Source organism: Rhineura floridana, chromosome 1 (genome assembly GCF_030035675.1).
Source record: "Rhineura floridana isolate rRhiFlo1 chromosome 1, rRhiFlo1.hap2, whole genome shotgun sequence".
NCBI classification, from domain to species: Eukaryota; Metazoa; Chordata; class Lepidosauria; order Squamata; family Rhineuridae; genus Rhineura; species Rhineura floridana.
Genome location: NC_084480.1, coordinates 2,370,131 through 2,392,771, shown reverse-complemented (window position 1 = coordinate 2,392,771; position 22,641 = coordinate 2,370,131). Strand labels below are relative to the sequence as shown.

Here is a 22,641-nt window from a genome sequence, read left to right as displayed (position 1 = left end):
TAAAAGGCTTCTAAAATGATTAACTGAACTTGGCGCCAGTGAGGAATTTCCTCCAAAAGCAAATTTTAGACTCAGAAGAGGGATTTTCTCCAGGAATGCCGCAGGGGAGGAAAGTGTTAAATTACCCCATCACACCTGCTCTGATCTCAGTAATTATCACTCCCACAGCTGCTGCATTTTGCATTTTTTTAATACACTCCCACAGCAACTGCACTTCAGATGCAAAAATGCACTGGAGTTGCACATGCGGCCTGGCCCTTACTCTCTTGCTGTTGGAAAGAATTATGAATGGGCCAGAGGAACCTGCAACAAAATGTAGCATATTGTCCCTCCTAACAGACGTGTTGCTGTCAGAGTTCGAGCCAGTCATCCCCTACCCATAGGGCATTCCACTCTTCTTTTCCCTGTGCTTGCCCCTTTTCCAATTTTGTGCCACATGCCGTGACTACTGAACATGATCAGTCACTGGGGTAAGTTGGTCTGAATATGTAGCACCAATTCTGGCACAATTGCACTAGCTACCAGGTAATTTCCAGGCTCAATTCAAAGTGCTGTTTTTTACCTATAAAGCCATTTGCGGTCAGGACTCCAATACCCCAAGGATCGCCTCTCCCTATGTGAACCAACCCAGACCCTACAATCGTCATCAGAGGCTCTTCCTCATGTGCCTCCTCCATGGGAGGTTCAGAGGATAATATTGCGAGAAAGGGCCTTTTCAGTGGTGGCCCCCTGGCTATGGAATGCTCTCCATCTTTGGCACCAGGCAAAGACGTTCTGCGACACCCAGGCTTTTGGCCCTTGATGACCTTTTTTAGTGGGGTGGGACTGTTACACCTGCCTATTATTTGTATTGATTGTGTCTGTCTTAATTTGGTCTTAATTTTTAGAGGTGTTTTTTTATGGATTCTGTTGGTTTAATTGGATATATAAGTTGCTTTGGGTCACCTGGTGAGAAAAGTGACATCATCATCATTATCATCATGGTTTGGGGGGGGAGGTCCCCCTTAAATATGTTTTTAAATATTTGTTTGCACTTCTGCAAACCCCAGGATTTCCCTGAGCATGCCATTGCTTTCTCCTTGTTTCTCAGTAGCCCAGGTTTGGCTGCATATCTTGCTGCACTTACCACATGAGTTTGGTAGTAGAGAGAGTGTTTGTTTTGATATTGAGGTGTGTGTTTTTACTACGTAAGTTTCCATTATAAAATTGTTTTGAATGGTCTTTTACAGGGAAATGGTATGGATAATAATTTATTGCTAATGTGTTTATTGTTATGTTTTTGACTGCTTTTAGTGTCACGTAGCTAGAAAAACAGGACCTCTCTCATCGGGGGGGGGGATGCACATGCACACTCTTTTTCTCCAAGAAAGTTTAACAGGAGACAGTGTTAGGGAAGCTACTTTTGTCAACATCATGGAGACATCTGTGTCTTTGTGACATGAGGAGCTGTTACCCTCAATCTGCACCTTCATCACCAAGGGGTAGAAAAGTGGAAGGGTGTAAGAGTCGGAAGTGGGCCAAAGCCAACTGGGCAAAGGAATGTGAGGTGGCCACTCATTAAGCTACAGCCCACCTATATGGCCCCAGTTCCGTACATGTTTCTAGCATGTGGTGGGCATCTCACTAGATACAGATAAAAAATTGTTGCTTGATTTCTGTGGGGTGGTGGGATATTTCATAAGACAGCATATTACTGGGCCGGGGGGGGGAGGGGTTACCAAAAGGGAATTAGATAGATTCCTGAACAATAGGTCTGTCAACAAAATAGAACCTCCAGGTTCAGAGGCAGCATATCTCTAAATATCATGTGCACCAGGGGAGAGTTAATGCCTTCATGCCTTGCTTGGGGGTGTTCCAGGAGTGGCTGGTTGATTGCTAATGGAAGCAGGATGCTTGTTTCAGACTTCTCTGATCCACAGGACATCCCCTTTCCAGTCACACCCCCTCCCTGCAGGCCACCCACCTCACCCACCCTCCCTTTGCACCCTCCTTCAGTGCTTTTGCCTGGCTGGGGTATGATGATGCCTTCTTGCTTGCTTGCTTGGAGGGAGGGAGGACGGGGGAGAGTGCGTGGGAATCTCCCTGCTGCACAAAGGTTAAAACTCACTTTGGTTTCATTGCTGTTGCCTCTGGGCTTGTGTGCCGCTGGCATGTGGCCCCCAGGAGGTTGTCCAGAAGGGAATTAATACAGCTGTTGGGCAGAAAAGGACTTCTTTGATCTGTCTGAGCAGGGCTCTTGTTGCGCCTTTTGGGAGAATAGTGCTGAGTTTGTGGAGGGATCAAAGCACTGCTCCCCGACCCACTCACATCTTGAACCTCACGCCCTCCTCCTCATCCCTTCTGTGGCAGTTCACGGCTCCATTCTTAAGAACCTTCCGTGGCTAATTCTCTTGTCGCTCTGCCACAATTCGTGGGTTGCAGCGGGACAGTCCGTTTTAAGTGGATCAGAGCCAAACCATGCTGAGCAGGGAATATCTTAGCCACAGGCTTAAAAAAAAAAAAAAACCAACCCTGGAATGTATGTCTTTAGGAGGAAAGGGGCCGGCTGAAGGGAGCCCACTTCGGAGGTGCCTTTTTGCCTCTTGCCATGGGAATCTGACCCAGGACAGCAAGCGCTTGGGCTGTGATGGTCCGCCAGATATTCTCGGCCCTGAGTGGAGGCTGAGTTGGCTGATTCTTCTTTGCACTGCGATTGAAATTACTTTTATTTTCCTTTGGAAGGAAGGTGTGGGATTCTTATGTCCTGCAACAAGTGCTGCGCGGGGCGAGTATGGAGGCCTGATATATGTTTGTAATTACTGGAGTTGCTTTAGAATCCTGTGTTCTGACAGTAGATTAGTCCCTCATGACCTTAAATTCAGTACATCGTTGCCATTACAGGGCAGGGGGGATGGAGAGAATGTTTTTCTCCCTCTCTTCTAATTATTTACTTATTTATTTATTAGATTTATATCCCGCCCTTCCTCCCAGAAGGAGCCCAGGGCGGCAAACAAAAGCACTTAAAACATCGTAAAGACAGACTTTAAAATATATTACAACAAAACATCCTTAAAATATATTAAAACAAAACATCTTTTTAAAAAAGACTTTCAAAACATATTAAACAGCAATTCCAACACAGACTCAGACTGGGATAAGGTCTCAACTTAAAAGGCTTGTTCAAAGAGGAAAGTCTTCAATAGGCGCTGAAAAGATAACAGAGATGGCACCTGTCTAATATTTAAGGGGAGGGAATTCCAAAGGATTGGTGCCACAACACTAAAGGCTCAATTCATATGTTGTGCAGAACGGACCTCCTGATAAGATGGTATCTGCAGGAGGCCCTCACCTCCAGAGCGCAGTGATCGACTGGATATATAAGGGATAAGATGGTATTTCAGGTATTATTTATTATTTATTTATTTAGTTGCATTTCTAAACCGCCCTATAGCTAACAGCTCCCAGGGCTGTGTACAACAAGATAAAATCACAATATTTAAAATACAAGCAGGTGAGTATTGTGCCATACAATTATAAACATATTTAAAACAGAAATAAAATAAAAATTAAATTAAAATAAGCTTAAAATGCCTGGGCGAAGAGGTGGGTTTTTACCTGGCGCCGAAAAGATGACAGAGAAGGCGCCAGGCGTATCTCATCTGGGAGGGCATTCCATAATTCGGGGGCCGCCACCGAAAAGGCCCTAGATCTAGTTACTGTTCTCCGGGCCTCTCTATAAGTTGGGACCCGGAGAAGGGCCTTGGAAGTCGAGCGGAGTGAACGGGTAGGTACATAGCGAGAGAGGCGTTCCAGCAGATATTGCGGTCCAGTGCCGTTAAGGGCTTTATAGGTAAGAACCAACACTTTGAATCTGGCCCGGAAACATATTGGAAGCCAGTGCAGTTGGGCCAGAATAGGTGTTATATGGTCGAATTTCTTCGTCCCAGTAAGAACTCTGGCCGCAGCATTCTGCACCAGCTGAAGTTTCCGAATCGTTTTCAAAGGTAACCCTACGTAGAGAGCATTACAGTAATCCAATCTAGAGGTTACTAGAGCGTGAATAACTGAGGCTAGGTTCTCCCTGTCCAGATAGGGTCGTAGTTGGGCTACCAGCCGAAGCTGGTAGAACGCATTTCGTGCCACCGAGGCTACCTGGGCCTCGAGTGACAGGAGCGGATCTAATAAGATCCCCAAACTACGGACCTGTTCCTTTAGGGGGAGTGTAACCCCATCTAGGGTAGGTCTGACATCATCCATCTGGGCAGAGGGCCCCCCAACCAACAGCATCTCAGTCTTGTCAGGATTGAGTTTCAGTTTGTTAGCTCTCATCCAGTCCATTATCGCGGCCAGGCAGCGGTTCAGTACAGCAACAGCCTCACCTGAAGAAGATGAAAAGGAGAAGTAGAGCTGCGTATCATCAGCATATTGCTGGAAACGCACTCCAAAACTCCTGATGACCTCACCCAGCGGCTTCATATAGATATTAAAAAGCATGGGGGACAGAACTCAGCCCTGCAGGACCCCATACTGGAGCACCCAGGGACTCGAGTAATGTTCCCCAAGCATCACCTTCTGGACACAATTCTCAAGATAGGAGCACAGCCACTGCCAAGCAGTGCCTCCAACTCCCAAATCCGCGAGTCGCCCCAGAAGGATACCATGGTCGATGGTATCAAAAGCCGCCGAGAGATCAAGGAGAACCAACAGAGTTACACTCCCTCCGTCTTTCTCCCGACAGAGGTCATCATACAGGGCGACCAAGGCTGTTTCTGTACCAAACCCCAGCCGAAAGCCGGATTGAAATGGATCCAGATAATCAGTTTCATCCAAGAGAGCCTGGAGTTGGTGAGCGACCACACGCTCTAGAACCTTGCCCAGGAATGGAACATTTGCTACCGGCCTATAGTTGTTAAAGTTATCAGGGTCCAAGGAGGACTTTTTTAGGAGCGGTCGCACTACCGCCTGTTTCAGGCAAGGTGGGACCACTCCCTTTCGTAAGGAGGCATTAATCACCTCCTTGGCCCAGCCGGCTGTTCCATTTCTGCTAGCTTTTATTAGCCACGAGGGGCAAGGGTCCAGAGCAGAAGTGGTCGCCCGCACCTGTCCAAGCACCTTGTCCACATCCTCGAGCTGTACCAACTGAAACTCATCCAGTAAAACAGGACAAGACTGTGTTCTGGACACCTCTTTAGGTTCAACTGTTACAATGTTGGAGTCAAGGTCCCGACGGATGTTTATGATCTTATCTTGGAAGTGCCTCGCAAACTCATTACAGCGGGCCGTTGATGGTAATATTGCATCCGGAGGACCAGAGTGTAAAAGTCCCCGGACAACTTTATAGAGTTCTGCTGGGCGGTTACAAGATGACTGAATGGAGGCAGCAAAGTATTGCTTCTTCGCTGCCCTCACATAACGTTTGGTAGAGGCCTTCACAAGTGCATAATTACAGCCGTTGGGAGTTCGCCTCCATTTGCCCTCCAGCCGTCTCCTTTCTTGCTTCATCACTCTTAGCTCCTTGGTGAACCAAGGAGCCAGCTGAGCTCTGCAATGGAGAGGGTGCACCGGAGCGATTGTGTCAACTGCCCGGGTCATTTCCGTATTCCACAGAGTGGCCAGGGTTTCGACAGGATCGTCAGTTTTATCAGCCGGAAAATTCCCCAGAGCCCTCTGAAATCCCTCAGGATTCATTAGTCTCCGGGGACGGACCATCTTAATTGGTCCTCCACCCTTGCAGAGGGGAGAAGAGAATGTGAGTCTAAATCTCAAGAGGTGGTGATCTGTCCATGACAAAGGGATAGATGTAAGATTCCTCACTCCCAGATCACCTTCCCCCATCCCAGTGGCAAAAATCAAGTCTAGAGTATGTCCTGACACATGCATCGGGCCAGTAACAAATTGAGACAGCCCCATGGCTGTCATGGAGGTCATGAAGTCCTGAGCCGCTCCAGACAAGGCGGCCTCGGCATGAATGTTGAGATCCCCCAATACCAAAACTTTGGGAGATCGCAACACCAAGTCCGAGACCACCTCTGTCAGCTCAGTTAGGGAAGCTGTTGGGCAGCAGGGTGGACGGTACACCAACAGTAATCCCAGTCTGTCTCGCTGACCCAACGTAATGTGCAGACACTCCAGGCCATTAGCCACCTGGATGGGGTGCCTAACAAGAGGAATGGAACTTCTATAGACCACAGCGATTCCCCCTCCCCGACTCTCGGATCTACCCAGATGCTGAACCGAATACCCAGGTGGGCATAACTGGGAGAGATTAATACCTGGTCCCAAGCTGTATAGGGCTTTATACACCAACACTAGAACCTTGAACTTGACACGGTAGCAAATGGGCAGCCAGTGCAATTCTTTCAGCAGTGGGGTGACATGTTGGCGATACCCTGCCCCAGTGAGCAGCCTCGCCACTGCATTTTGCACCAGCTGCAGCTTCTGGACCAACCTCAAGGGCAGCCCCACATAGAGCACATTACAGTAATCCAGCCTGGAGGTTACCAGTGCGTGGACAACAGTGGTCAGGCTATCCCAGTCCACAAACGGCCACAGCTGTCTTATCAGCCGAAGCTGGTAAAAGGCACTCCTAGCCACTGAGGTCATCTGGGCCTCTAGTGACAGATGGATCCAGGAGCACCCTCAGACTACGGACCTGCTCTTTCAGAGGGAGTACGACCCCATCCAAAGCAGGCAACTGACCAATTATCCAAACTTGGGAACCACCAACCCACAGTGCCTCCGTCTTGCTAGGATTCAGACTCAGTTTATTGGCCCTCATCCAGCCTACCACTGAGTTCAGGCACCTGTCCAGGGCTTGCACGGCCTCTCCCAATTCAGATGTTACAGAGAAATACAGCTGGGTATCATCAGCGTACTGCTGACACCTTACCCCAAATATCCTGATGACCTCTCCCAAGGGCTTCATATAGATATTAAACAGCATGGAGAACAAGATGGTACCCTGCGGCACCCCACAGCACAACTGCCAGGGGGCCGAAAGACAATCACCCAATGCTATTCTCTGAAAACGATCCTGGAGATAGGATCCGAACCACTGTAAAACAGTGCCTCCAATACCCATCTCACCAAGTTGTCCCAGAAGGGTACCATGGTCAGTGTTATGAAAAGCCGCCGAGAGATCAAGTAAGAGTAACAGGGTCGCACTCCTCCTGTCCTTCTCCCAATAAAGGTCATCCATCAGGGCGACCAAGGCCAATTCAGTCCCATAACCAGGCCTGAACCCAGACTGGGATGGGTCAAGATAATCTAATACTAGACAAATGAAATTGATAGGCAGTAGATTCAGGACAGGCAAACAAAAGTACTTCTTTGCAGGACCCATCTTTAACTCTTGTAATTTGCTGCTGTAAAATGGATGCTACCTTAGATGGCTTGAAGAAGGGGGGTAGACAGCTCTTTCAGGGTAATGAGCTATGGTGACTCCATGGCCAGAAGGAGTGTACCTTTCCAAGCCAGATTTTTTTAGCTAGTATGAGAATAAAGTTAACCATTTGGGGGTACTGTTTGAGCCCCCATTTTGTGAGAGAATTAAGAAAATGTTCAGTTTTTTCTCTAATTGAGATGCCATGGACTACGCATGTAGCAAACTTTGGATTTCTCACAGAATTATTAATTCCCTAGCAAATTCAGACAGGACAGTACCTCTACATGCTGCAGGTTGGGGGTGCTGCCTTTTTTAAAAAATGCTCCCCAACATTTAAAAAGCCCAAATTCTGTTCCGCTGCAAACATAAACTTAGCCGATCAGAGAGAAATGTTCGAGTGCAACTTGTTCCTTGTTGGGCTCAGGATGCCTGCCTGCAGAGCATTTTTCACATGGAGAGAATTCAAAAAGATGGGAGCCTTCACCAGTAATAGCACTCCCCGTTCTGCCACCTCTGAACACTACCACTTCCATCTGCTGTAGTGATGGGGTGAGTATTCATAGCGGGTTCCCCTCCTCTGACATTTTTTCCTTCCAAGAGTGGCTTATGTCTGCACAACAAGAGCAACCTTTCTTCAGACCCACCATTACGGATGGGGGAGAATATTCACTCAATCAGATTTGTTACCAGATTTTGTCATAATCCAACAATCTGCATTGTTTTTGGACCAGCACTGATTTCTTGCGGTGGGTCAGAGCGGTCATTGGCACATTTTAAAAATAACACCTGCTCCAAATTTGACACAACTGTCTCCTCTAAGCTGATGCATTGTTAACTTGACTCAGTGGAACAAGTGCCTACAGGATGAGCATGTTCATCAGCATTTTCATTAGCAATTACGTTGGGAAGACCAAACGAGATGTCTTGATTCCACAAAGGAAGCCACAGACCTGCACTTACAAGATCTGAGCAGGGTGGTTCATGACAGATGCTCTTGGAGGTCGCCGATTCATAGGGTCGCCATAAGTCGTAGCCGACTTGGAGGCACAGAACAACAACAAAATTTTATTTATTTATTACATTTATACACTGCCCCATAGCTGAAGCTCTCTGGGCGGTTTACCGCAATTAAAAAATTTTGCTGGAAAAAAACCATGAATCAGCAATTGCGCAAACAATCAGGAAGAAAAAAATGGCTGATCAGTACTGAAAGCTGGACTGTGTGAATTCAAACAGATAGGGACCACCTACCAAACCCCGTCGCTACGTCCCGTGGCTTTTGACCAAGGAACTCTGGGTAAGTTTTTGCAAGCAACACTGAATCTAGAATGTGTCACTTGCAGATGGTGCTTATTTGGCGTCCACAGAGGAGAGCAGCTTTTAAGTCACATGGCCACACTAGCCAATGTAGATGTGACAAAGGGCAGCTGTATGAGATCTGCAAGACCCTGTCAAAAAGGACCTGTCAAAAAACATCTCCTATGAATTGTCGCCTTGAGAGTTTTGGCACTTCCCTGTCAGAGGGTCCTAGGACCACCCCCACCCCAACGCACACACATATGCTAAAAGCGGGTGCAGCTGTACTGGCGGAGCGCCAGACTTGGAGCTTTCCCTTTTAAAAAAAGGAAGTCTCTTGCCTTTGCAGAACATAAGCTATTGAGCAAAATGTGCAGGCGCTATTTGGAGCAGTGCTTTGTGAGACATGAGGCTGGTCCTGCCTTTCAGATTTTTAGCTAATGAGCGAAGTCAGAGTGTGATTGATGAGTGCTATAGAGAAAGTTTAGAGTCATGCATGTCCCAGCGGAAGACCCCAAAACGGCTTCAAAGTGACTCAGGCAATCCCTCCTGCAGACGATAGAAAAGGAACTTCTTGATTCATTTTGAAGCCACATTTGGGTCTTTTATGGTAAGTATGGTGCAGAGTGGTAAGCGGCAGTAACGCAGCCAAAGCTCTGCTCACGGCAGGAGTTCGATTCCAACTGAAGGAGGAAGTCGAATCTCCGGTAAAAGGGGTCGAGGCCCACTCAGCCTTCCATCCATCCGTGGTCGGTAAAATGAGTACCCGGCATTTGCTGGGGGGTAAAGAAAGGCCGGGGATGGAACTGGCAATCCCACCCCATATATACGGTCTGCCTAGTAAACGTCGCAAGATGTCACCCTTAGAGTCGGAAACAACTCACACTGCAAGTGCAGGGACACCTTTACCTTTTTATGTCACTCTGTCTTTCTCTTGAGATTCAGACAATGATGAAAGGTTTGCCTGGTTCATTAAGAATGGACTTCCGGCTTCAGTTCCAAGATTCCCACCAACCACCTTCCTCTTCACTGAAAGTGAAGTGATTCTTGCCCAGAGAAAGTAATAGGTGGCAGCAAAGATAAACCCAGAACTTTATGCTTTCCTGATTTAGCTTTAATTTATTTTTTTCAAAAAAAACCACCCCAAACTTTTTTTCTGAATGTGTAAACATATTGGGTTGTATTCATCTACGTCCTACTCAGAGTAGACCCATTGAAATTAATGAACCTAAGTTAGTCAACTTCAATGGGTCTACTTTGAGTAGGACTGAGATTGAATACCACCCATAAAAATTTCCCTGCAAATACAACCCATCATTAGTATATCCATATTGGAGGGGTCTGGGTATTGTGGTTGAGAAAGCACAGCTTACATCAGCCCTGCAAAGTAGCCCAGTAGAGCTATACTATGCAGTGGAGGGGAAGAGAGAAGTGTATGATAACCCTCTAGTGTAGTTCAGTGTGTCTTGGTAAATTGTTATGATTATTATTTTAGAGAAATGCACTGGGGGGTGCTGTTAAGTTGATTGCAGTGGCAACATGGAGGAGGGAATGGAGATTGATTAATTGCTTTTCCAGCCATGGGGGGAAGGGGGATTCTGGGAGATGGGTTGTTGCTAGCAATATAAACGCTGAAATGATACATTGATGTGAAAGGCTCAAATCTTTTTGACTCAAAAAGAAAAAAGAGGAAAAGGTAAGGGCGGCTGTTTGACCTGTGCTGATAACACTGCTGTAGTTATTACGCAGTGTAAATAATAAATGACCGCAACAAATGCTCTTAAAATTCCCTGCTTGCTTTTTAACATTTTAATCTTGAAGTTATCCAAGCATGGGCTCCTGAACCTTGGTAGCTGTGAAGCTTCTATCTCTTCCCTGACTTATACCACCACTATCTGAAATGCCATGCTTGGTCTTGTCAGCTGAAGATCAACTGATGACAGATCTACACTCACATATAATGGATTTACAACAAATGAAGTTTAAATGTGTTAGGGTTGACATTGGGGGAGACCAGGGCTCCTGTGTTTTGAACAACTGCGTTTTCTAGAAAACTAGAAAGGGTTATGTCTATCTCAGTGTGGAAATATATTGGGGAAAAGCTTCACCCATTGCCATTCTGTTAGACATGTAATTATTTGTGTGAGACCCCAATTTATTTTTGAGCCATCCACCCCTCCTACAAATGAGGAAACAGATTTTCATACGACACCAATATGCAAATATTATGCAATTGTGCCCTCTTTTGCGAGTCGAGCAGTGGATCCAATCCACACATACAATGTATTGGCTTCCAGAAATCCTGTTGGCACCCCTGAACCCACAGCTTACAGGGGAAATCTGTTGTTATCAGGTGTTTATATATTGATTGATATTTAGAATTCCTAAGTGATGATCATAGTTTTTTAAAAAATGCAATGAATACAAACAACCTTGGAACCTGATTATCTGAAAAATCATCTCACCCCTTTTATACCCAGTCAATCACTACATTTTGCAGGGGAGGGCCTCTGATTAGGAAGTCTGTTCTGCACAACATACAAAGCGGACCTTTAGTGTAGTGGCACCGACCCTCTGGAATCCCCTCCCCTTAAATATGAGACTGGCACCATCTCTGTTGTCTTTCTGGCACCTACTGAAGACTTTCCTCTTTCAACAAGCCTTTTACGTAGAGACCTCGTCCCAGTCTGCATTGGCATTGTTTTTTACGATGTTTTAAAGATATGTACAAGATGTTTTATTGCTTGTTGTTTACTGCCCTGGGCTCCTTTGGAAGGAAGGGTGGGCTATATGTTTAATAAATCAATTAATAAACAAATAAGGATTCATCACAGAGGAGGAAAACTTCCTTTAAAATGCCTGCTCAAAAGGAAAGTCTTTGTTAAGTGCCTGAACTTCAGCAGGGAGGGGGCTTGCCTAATCTGTCAGGAGGGAGTTCCACAGGAGGTGGCCCACGATGCATGGCTTCTGATTGTTGCAAGCGGTGCATCTAAACCATGGGGACCACTAACAGAGACTCCCCCCGAAATCTCAGTGACCAGGCCGGATTATAAGGGATCAGGCAGTCCTTAAGGTATCCTGAACGCAAGTTGTTGAGGGCCTTGTATATTAATACAAGAACCTTGAAGCTGGCCTGGTAACATAGGGGCAGCCAGTGCAAGCTTTCAAGTGCCAGTGTTGTGTCCTGGTGGCAGTCTGTCCCTATCAATGGTCTAGCTCCCGCATTTTGCACCAGCTAGAGCTTCCCAGAGCAGGCGCAACGGTAGCCCCACATAGAGCACATTGCAATAATCATATCTTGAAGTTACCAAAGCACAGATCACCATGGCCAGGCTATCCCTGTCCATAGTCGGCATGCCAGCCATAGCTGATAAAAAACACTCCTGGCCAATGAGGCTATCTGGGCCTCAAATGACAAAAGTGGATCCAGGATCACTCCAAACAATGCACCTGTTTTTCAGAGGGAGAACAACCTCGTCCTGAACCAGCAAATGGCCAATCTCCCAGGCATGGGAACCAGCCACCCGCAATGTCTCCATCTTCCCAAGGTCTGAGCGCAGTTTAATGCCCCTCATCCATCCACAACTGCATCCAGGCCATTCTCAGCCTCTCCTGACTCGGATGTTATGGAGAAATAGAGCTGTGTTGTCATCAGCACACGGGTGACACTTCGCCTCAGCACTGCGCCAGTTTAAGCTTGTTGTGCAGGTTTCGCAAGAGGGCAGGTTGCAGCAAAGGGAGCCTGGAATGACCCTGCCTTTCTCTGTCCCAACAGCACCACCGAAAGAACCCATCCTGATGTGCCGGTCCAATAATTACCCCAGCGGCTTCTACTGCAGTTGGCATCTGCCCAGCCCAACCTACATTCCAGACATCTTTAACATCACCGTCATGTAAGTGTGGTCACCTCCTGGGAAGTGATTATTTCTGAAGAAGGGGGGTGAGCAACTGCTGGAAGCTCAACAGGAGCCATGTGCGTGGCCTTCTCTGAACCAAAGCACAGAGCAAGGTATGTGTCACATTGACTGATTTTATGAAGGTCAGCTTCAAGGCGTTTGCTCAAGGCCGTGGAACGAGCATTTGTGCCCCCGTCCCCAGTGGAATTCTGTCTACCTTTTGAACCTATAAGCAGTGTTGAGAGCAAGGGGGGGACCTGAGGCCCCCTGATGTTTTTGGACCTCAGCTCCAATCAGCCCCAGCTAGCATGACCAGCGGTCAAGGATGATTGGGACTTTGTAGTCCTGCAATATCTGGAGGGCCACAGGTGCCCCAGCCTTGGCTTAAAGAGTGGGGCTTAATTTGGGGGAGGGTTTAGTAGTAGAGCATCTGCTTTGCATGCAGAAGGTCCCAGCATCTCCAGGTAGGGTTGGGAAAGGCTGCTGCCGCTCAGTGTTGCCAGTACTGAGTTGGATGGACCAATGGTCTGACTCTGTATTTTCCTATGGGTAGCATGTGCGATGATTTTATTTATTATTTATATATTAAATTTATTAGTTGCCCATCTGGCTGGTTGTCCAGCCACTCTGGGCGACGTACAAAATAAAAATATACAAATACATTAAAATATTAAAAATCTCAACGACAATAATAAAACCTAGCCCACCCCAAAAGCCTGCCTGAAGAGCCATGTCTTCAAGGCCCGGCGGAAGCTCATCATAGAGGGGGCATGGCGGAGATCACTTGGGAGGGAATTCCACAAAGTGGGGGCCACAATTGAAAAAGCCCTCTCCCTAGTTCTCACCAGTCTAACTGTTTTAACTGGTGGGATAGAGAGAAGGCCTTTTGAGGCCGATCTTGTTGGGCGGCATCCCTGATGATGCTGGAGGCGCTCCTTCAGATAGACTGGGCCGAAACCGTGTAGGGTTTTAAAGGTCAGAACCAACACCTTGAATTGGGCCCGAAAAACAACTGGTAACCAGTGCAACTCCTTTAGCACTGGAGTGATGTGATCTCGCCAGCGGCTGCCTTTAATCAGGCGAGCCGCCGCATTCTGTAACAGTTGCAGCTTCCGGACTGTTTTCAAGGGTAACCCCCCGTAGAGCGCATTACAGTAGTCTAAGCAAGAGGAGACCAGGGCATGTACCACCGATGGGAGCAGATGATTGGGAAGGTAGGGGCGCAGCCTCCATATCAGATGGAGTTGATATAGCGCTGCCCAGCTCACAGCCGAGACCTGAGCCTCCATGGACAGCTGGGAGTCAAGAATGACCCCCAGGCTGCGGACCTGGTCTCTCAGGGGCAATTGTACCCCATTGAGCACCAGGTCAACATCCCCCTACCCTCCCTTGTCTCCCACAAACAGTACCTCGGTTTTGTCAGGGTTCAGCCTCAGCTTATTCCTTCCCATCCAGCCACTCACCGACTCCAGGCACTTGGATAGGGTTTCTACAGCCAACCTCGGTGAAGATTTGAATGAGAGATAGAGCTGCGTGTCATCCGCATACTGGTGACGCTGCAGCCCAAATCTTCTGATGATAGCCCCCAGCGGCTTTATATAGATGTTGAACAGCATTGGGGAGGGGATGGAGCCCTGTGGCACCCCACAAGTGAGAGGCCAAGGATCCTAAACCTCCTCCCCCAATGCCACTCTCTGGTACCTACCAGAGAGGAAGGAACGGAACCACTGCAATGCAGATGCAAGCCTAGGAATTTAGGAGTTCAGCCTGTTTGCCTCTCTAGCCCCACGTGGGCAGAGGTTCACCAGGGCCTCAAGCAGAGAACAGCCTTTCCCGTCACCTGCCGGCTCATCCTTTTAACTGGAGATGCCTTTGGGGACCGAACCTGGGACCTCCTGCCTGCAAAGTATGTGCCCGACGAGTGGAAATGAAAACGATCCAGACAAACACGCTCATAGGAATGACAGGAGCTCAGTGGCAGAGCACCTGCCGGGCATGCAGGAGCTCCCAGGTGCAATCCCACTGGCATCTCAGGGAAGGGCTGGAGGAGACTCCTAGAGAGAGCGGCTGCCAGCCAGTGTAGACAGTACTGAGCTAGATGGATCAAAGGTGTGACTAGGTATTAGGCTTCCTGTGATCCTAGAGAAGACCCATTGAGAAATACATAAGTATTCCATGCTCCAGTTGGGGGGGGGGACACAAAAATGTATATATAAAATAACCAACCAATATTAGATGAGAGTCCAGAGAGTATCTCGTTTCAAAAACCACTTTATCAAAACATGTTTGCTGCAAAATGCCTTCATATATTATTACTTCAGCAGCCACGTGCTCCAGAAGGCATAAACCTTCCTTCATCATGCTGCTGGGAACAGTTGTCAAAGGCAGCACAGGAAACCGGGCTCTGGTCTGAAGGCACATGAGGCCAGCTCCCTGCTGAAGCTAAGCAGGGTCAGGTCTGGTCAGGGCCTGGATGGGAGACCGCCTGGGAGCCATATGTAAGTTGCCTTGGTTTCCTATCATGAAAAGAAAGGCAGGGTATAAATGTAATACATAAATAAATAAATAAAAATAAACCCAGAGCACGTGCTCCGTCACTGGGCTTCAGCCCACCCCAAAGCGGGACAGGACTCCTGATCCTTTAAGAAGTTTGTAGGAGAGGAGAATTTAGGCAGGGTGGCTCATCATGGCCTTGTGTGGGGTCAGAGTCTCCCCACGCGGCAGAATTCCACCTCCTGCAGCGTACTTGAAGGAACAGGAGCCCTGAACTGCTTTGCATTTGGTCACTGGGTGGAGGAGGAATCCTGATCTGTGCTGGTGATCCAAGGGGCAGTAGCTGTGCTTACTCTGAATTAGTGCATCAGGATTGGGACTGTGATCCTGTCAGTAGTGTAGTGGACAATTCAGAAGTGCAGAGTCCCTTCATGATAGCCACAGCCACACCTTTCCCCCCTTTTTTGCTGCTGGGTTGAGAATGAGACCCTTGTTAATGCTTTCTCCCATAACAACAGACGTCCTTAGGAGCCAGTCAGCATGACGGGAGAGTGTTAGCTACTGAAAAGAGTCTTCTCAGTGGCTGACACACACACCCTTCATGCTGTTTGGTTTGTAGGCAATAATGTGGCGGCAAATTCAGAACTGCAGGGTCCCTTCATAATAGTCACAGCCATGCCCCCTTCTAAGATTATGGAATAATCTGGCCAGGCTTGAACATTGCTGTTTACTTCTCTCTCATGGTCGCATTTGGCTGTCCTTTCTCACTGTCACAGATATTGCTTGAATTACTGAATTCAGTGTCTACACATTTATTTCCTGCTGCTACCAAACTGCTTGATAATGTGGCTGGGATGCTATCATCAGCATTCACGGTCACTTCTTCAACTACAGAATTCTCACTCTCTGCAACTTGGCTTTTTGTAGTAGGAACGAATAGGAACTCCTTTCACTCTGATTGGCTCCAATCAGCAGGAGACAACAAAGAAGCAAGTTAGAAGACTCTTCTCAATGGCTAACACACTCCCCTTTCATGCTGATTGGCTCATGGGATGCTGGAGATGTAGGAACCCTGCTGACACCCAGCTCCCCAAAAAGTAAAGGGTCTAATACCCCCTGAGACCCCGGACAATTACATCCCTAGATCCTGTATAATGGCCTACCCAGAGTTGAAAAGGCAAACATGGGTGGAGGATTGGTGCTGAGCACTGGGAGAGAAAAATAGAAAGGAATGCCAAGGCTCTAACAGGTGCTAAGAAATACTCAAAAGAAAAGTTGCTCACCTCTGTAGCAATCTTGATGACCCATCCAGATCTACTGTAGTCCTCAATGAGGTGTCCAGTGCAGCGTCTGCTGCAGAGTCTTGGGATCAGTTCCAGTTGATGCGGCCTGATGACCTGGACAAGGTGCTTGCAATGATGCGGCCAGCAACGTGTCCTCTCGACCCTTGCCCTTCTTGGCTTATGAAAGCTTGCCAAGGGGGTCTGACCGAGTGGATCCAGGGTGTGGTCAACGCATCATTGCGGGAGGGAGTGGTTCCAGCCGCCTTGACCTAGAGTTAGGAGTGAGCAGTGAAGTGGCCAAGTTTGCTGACGACACTAAATTGTTCAGGGTTGTTAAAACAAAAAGGGATTGCGAAGAGCTCCAAAAAGACCTCTCCAAACTGAGTGAATGGGCGGAAAAATGGCAAATGCAATTCAATATAAACAAGTGTAAAATTATGCATATTGGAGCAAAAAATCTGAATTTCACATATACGCTCATGGGGTCTGAACTGGCGGTGACCGACCAGGAGAGAGACCTCGGGGTTGTAGTGGACAGCACGATGAAAATGTCGACCCAGTGTGCGGCAGCTGTGAAAAAGGCAAATTCCATGCTAGCGATAATTAGGAAAGGTATTGAAAATAAAACAGCCGATATCATAATGCTGTTGTATAAATCTATGGTGCGGCCGCATTTGGAATACTGTGTCCAGTTCTGGTCGCCTCATCTCAAAAAGGATATTATAGAGTTGGAAAAGGTTCAGAAGAGGGCAACCAGAATGATCAAGGGGATGGAGCGACTCCCTTACGAGGAAAGGTTGCAGCATTTGGGGCTTTTTAGTTTAGAGAAAAGGCGGGTCAGAGGAGACATGATAGAAGTGTATAAAATTATGCATGGCATTGAGAAAGTGGATAGAGAAAAGTTCTTCTCCCTCTCTCAGAATACTAGAACTCGTGGACATTCAAAGAAGCTGAATGTTGGAAGATTCAGGACAGACAAAAGGAAGTACTTCTTTACTCAGCGCATAGTTAAACTATGGAATTTGCTCCCACAAGATGCAGTAATGGCCACCAGCTTGGACGGCTTTAAAAGAAGATTAGACAAATTCGTGGAGGACAGGGCTATCAATGGCTACTAGCCGTGATGGCTGTGCTCTGCCACCGTAGTCAGAGGCAGCATGCTTCTGAAAACCAGTTGCCGGAAGCCTCAGGAGGGGAGAGTGTTCTTGCACTCGGGTCCTGCTTGCGGGCTTCCCCCAGGCACCTGGTTGGCCACTGTGAGAACAGGATGCTGGACTAGATGGGTCACTGGCCTGATCCAGCAGCCTCTTCTTATGTTCTTATGAAAGAGGCAGTGATCTAACTGCTCCTGAAAAAGTCCATCCTGGACCCATTGGTTTGCGACACTTACCAACTGGTCACAAATACCCCCTTCTTAGAGAAGGTGATTGAGAGGATTGTGGCGCAGCAATTGCAAGTACTCTTGGATGAAACAGATTATCTAGGTTCAGGTCTGGTTGTGGGATTGATTCAGCCTTGATGGATGACCTTTATTGGGAGAAGGACAGAGGGAGTGCGACCCTGTTACTCTTACTTGATTTTTGGCGGCTTTTGATACCATTGACCATGGCATCCTTCTGGGCCGACTTGGTGAGATGGGTATCAGAGGTACTGAAAGAGCAGGTTCCTTGTCTGGGGGTACTCCTGAATCCATCTTCGTCACTGGAGGCCCAGGTGACCTCTGTGTCTAAGAGTACCTTTTACCAGCTTCAGCTAGTAAGACAGCTGCGGCCATTTCTGGACCAGGATAGCCTGACCACTGTTGTCCACACATTGGTAACCTCCAGGCTGGATTACTGTAATGCATTCTATGTGGGGCTGCCCTTGAAGTTGGTCCAGAAGCTGCAGCTGGTGCAAAATGCGGCGGCGAGACTGCTGACTGCGGCATGGCATCAGCAACATGTCACCTTGCTACTGAAAGAACTGCACTGGGCCAATTAGCCCATTAGCTACCAGGCCAAATTAAAGGCTCTGGTTCTGGTATGCAAAGTCCTGTACAGCTTGGGACCAGGATACCTGAAAGAATGTCTTACCCCTTACATACCCAGTTGATCACTGCGCTCTGCAGGTGAGGGCCTCCTGCAGATACCATCGTATCAAGAGGTCCATTCCGCACAACATAGGAATCGGACGTTTAGTGTGGAATTCCCTCCCCTTGAATATTAGACAAGAGAGCCAGTGTGGTGTAGTGGTTAAGGCAGGCTTTCCCACCAGTGTGCCTCCAGATGTTGTTGGACCAAAACTCCCATCTTTCCTGACCACTGGCAATGCTGGCTGAGATTGATGGGAGTTGTGGTCCAACAACATCTGGAGGCACACTGGTTGGGAAAGGCTGGGTTAAGGTGTTGGACTACGATCTGGGAGACCAGGGTTCGAATTCCCACATAGCTTACTGGGTAACATTGTGCCAGTCGCTGTCTCTCAGCTTCAGAGGAAGGCAATGGTAAACCCCCTCTGAATACCACTTACCATGAAAGTCGGAATTGACTTGAAGGCAGTCCATTTCCATTTTCAAATATTAGACAGGCACCATCTGTGTTATCTTTTCAGCACCTACAGAAGATCTTCCTCTTTCAACAAGCCTTTTAAGTAGAGACCTTGTCCCAGTCTGCGTCTGTGATGGAATTGCTTTTTAATATGTTTTGAAAACTTTTTTTAAATAAGTTTTTAAAGCTTAAGCTTTTAAAGCATTTTTTAAAAAAGTATGTTTTTAAAGATGTTTTGTTTTAATATGTTTTTAAGGATGTGCCTTTTACCAGCTTTGGCTGGTAAGACAGCTGTGGCCATTTTTGGACTGGGATAGCCTGACCACTGTTATCCATGTACTCATAACCCCAGGCTGGATTACTGTAATGCTCTGTATGTGGGGCTGCCCTTGAGGTTGGTCCAGAAGTTGCACCTGGTGCAAAATGCGGCAGCATGACTGCTCACTGGGGCAGAGTATCGCCAACATGTCACCCCGCTGCTGAAAGAACTGCACTGGCTGCCCATTTGCTACCGGGCCAAGTTCAAGGTTCTAGTTTTAGTGTACAACACCCTAAATAGCTTGGGACCAGGATACCCAAAATACCATCTTATTCCTTTATATTCCCAATTGATCACTGTGCTCTGCAGGTGAGGGCCTCCTGCAGATACCATCTTATCATGAGGTCCATTCTGCATAACATAGGAAGCAGACCTTTAGTGTAGTGGCACCAACACTTGGGAATTTCCTCCCCTTAAATATTAGACAGGCACCACCTCTGTTATCTTTTCAGCGCCTAATGAAGACCTTCCTCTTTCAACAAACCTTTTAAGTAGAGATGTCTCAGTCTGCATCTGTGTTGGAATTGCTTTTTAATATGTTTTTACACCTTTTTTCAAAAAGATGTTCTGTTTTAACGTTGTTAAAGATGTTTTAATATAATTTGAAGTCTGTTTTTATGAAGTTTTAAAGTATCTTTAGTGCTTTTTTTTTGCCACCCTGGGCTTCTACTGGGAGGAAGGGTAGGATATAAATTTTAAAAAAGAAAGAAAGAAAGAAAAGAAAGAAATAGTCTGGAAAGAATCACAACATTGTAGGTTTTCACTTCTAACTGTAGACAGTAAGATAGAATAAGGAATCACTATTATTATTATAATTATAATTATTTATTGATTTATATGCTGCTTACATGCTGTTATGGATTCCAAGCAGTTTAATCAATTATAAAATCCATACATAATTAAAATACACAATAAAAAACAATCCATCAAAACACTAAAAATACACGTTTAAAATTTGCAATAAAAGAAACCTATTAAAAAGCATAACAATTAAATAGTTTAAAAGGCAATTAAAACAGTTGGATCAAGAAGTTCAAGTGCAAGAGAAGGCTTGCCTAAACAGGTGTGCCTTCAAGAGCCGGCAGAATGCCAGTGCAGTTGGAGCCTCTCGCGTTTCAGCAGAGAGGGCATTCTGCAGTACTGGTGCCACGAGTGAAAAGGCCCACCTCTGTCTTACCACAAGTCAGTTGTCATCAGGCTCTTTCAAAACTAACCGGGTTCCATTTCTTCATTTTAATGCCCTCACTGTGCAGTGCAGGGAAAGGCCATTTTTCAGGTAACCTAGTGCAGAGCTGTTTAGGGTGTGAAATCTCAGGGTTAGAATTCAGCACTGAATGTGGGCCTTCATCCACATTCCCCAATCCAATTACTCCCCATGAATATAGGAAGCTGCCTTTTATTGACTCAGACCATCATTTCGTCTAGTGCACCCTGTGATGGGGCAGTTGTTCTCCAAAGATTCAGTTCTCCCATTTGTGAAGGTCTCTCGACTCCAACTGGTCATGCCTCCTTAGGGCAGGAATGGCCAACATGGTGTCCTCGTTGTTGGACTACAACCCCCATCAGCCCCAGCCTGCCAGGCCAGTGATCACAGATAAGGGGAGTTGTACTCCAGCAACATCTGGTGAGCGCCATGTTGACTACCCCTGCTGTAGGATTTCAGGCAGGCAGATGTCTTTCTCAAAGCTTCTGCCTGAGATCCATGAATTTGTGGTGCATGGGACAACTTTTATTGTCTTTAAATATTCAACTTCTGTCCAACAGGAGGAATGACCATAAATATTCATCATAACTCCATTGTAGATGGAAGGAAAGAAAAACTTATAACAGCAAGAAAAGGAAATGGCAACAAACCACTTTTGACGTGCTCTTCACTTCAGGAGGAGAAGACATAATAAAAGTCATTAATGCTATATGGAGACCATGGAGGATAAGATAAAAATAGCAATAAAGAAATATATAAACATATGGCCTGTCAATTTCTTGTTCACCTTTGTTGCCAAACCTGTCAAGCCTGTAGAGATGGCCATTTCATGAAATTTTCTTCTGAAGTAAAGTCAGCAAAGCAATGCCATATTATAGAATATGGATTATCATGTCCTTGTCGTAGCCTCAACTGGCTATTAGCCATGATGGCTGTGCTCTGCCACCCTAGTCAGAGGCAGCATGCTTCTGAAAACCAGTTGCCAGAAGCCTCAGGAGGGGAGAGTGTTCTTGCACTCGGGTCCTGCTTGCGGGCTTCCCCCAGGCACCTGGTAGGTCACTGTGAGAACAGGATGCTGGACTAGATGGGCCACTAGCCTGATCCAGCAGGCTCTTCTTATGTTCTTACGATGTGCAATTTTTTTCCTATGATAGCCATGCTCCATAATGATTTATACCAGTGGTATAGTGATAGATCAGCGGTAGATTTCCAGTTTGCAGCAATAACTGGTCTTGCTGCTAAAGCCATGTAGATTACAAATTATTTTGATGCTATACTCCAGTGTTCATCTTCAAAAATATTTAGGGATTGTTGGATCCAGACTACATGTGTTTAGTTCCCATTGATGAGAATAGGCCTGAAGTAAGTCATGGCTAAGCTTTCTCAGTGATTTAAATGGGATCTAAGTGTGACTAACATAGGCTGGATCCAATCCTATTCATGCAAATTACAGAAGTAACACATAAGGGTGCGTATAAATGTATACAGCAAAGAATTTCCTACAGGGTGGAGAATAAAGTGGTGTTTTCTTATATTGACGAATGTGGTTCTGCACTCTGATTGTTGGAAGAAACTAGCTGTGATGAGCCATATCTTCACATTGTGAGCCCAGACATTCCTGCCAGACTTCCAATATTAGTCTCCTTCCCCCCTTTTTTTCCTAGGCACGACTCCAAGGAGATTGTTTGTGAGAAGGACGTATCCCTCAAGAACAAATGCTACATCCGGTACCTTCATCTCTTCTCCAGCAAGAAATACAGGGTGACTTTGACGGTCACGAACGCCCTGGGCATCAGCTCCACCTCCATCTCCTTTGATGAATTTGCGATAGGTAAATATGGTGGCAACTACTGGCATCTTGTCTTGGGAAAGGGGTACAACAAGGGTAGCCAACGCGGTGACCTCCAGATATTGTTGAACTATAATTCCCGTGCAGAAAAAAAGGGGGGTGTGGACCCTGAATGCCAAAGAAGGGAGTTTCAATGTATTTATTGTATAAATTCTTTGAAGAAATAGCTTTATAGTATAAAATGCCCAACGCGTTTCAGCCCATCAAGGGCTTTCATCAGGGGCTACAGTCCAACAGAAAAACATCATCAGGACAGACATATATCGCATTAATTATAACTATTGAAATCTTTTACATTATATTAATCATACCCATATTTTACAAAAATTCCTTTTAGGAAATACCCATTCAACTCACCCACATTTACAAAGAAATAAAAGTATAAATGTATAAATATATATATATATATATAA

The 22,641-nt window shown here is 46.5% G+C and overlaps 1 protein-coding gene across 14 annotated transcripts in view; it reads left to right on the top strand.

Annotated features, from left to right (window-relative positions):
* The window catches only part of CNTFR (ciliary neurotrophic factor receptor), a 545,676-nt gene that overhangs the window by 459,226 nt on the left and 63,809 nt on the right, over nt 1-22,641 (top strand). For all 14 annotated transcript variants that reach the window (XM_061613159.1, XM_061613148.1, XM_061613142.1 and 11 more), the window contains 2 exons: nt 12,435-12,552; nt 22,044-22,210. In XM_061613159.1, coding sequence (XP_061469143.1) covers nt 12,435-12,552; nt 22,044-22,210 — 285 coding nt within the window. The remainder of the gene's footprint in view (nt 1-12,434; nt 12,553-22,043; nt 22,211-22,641) is intronic.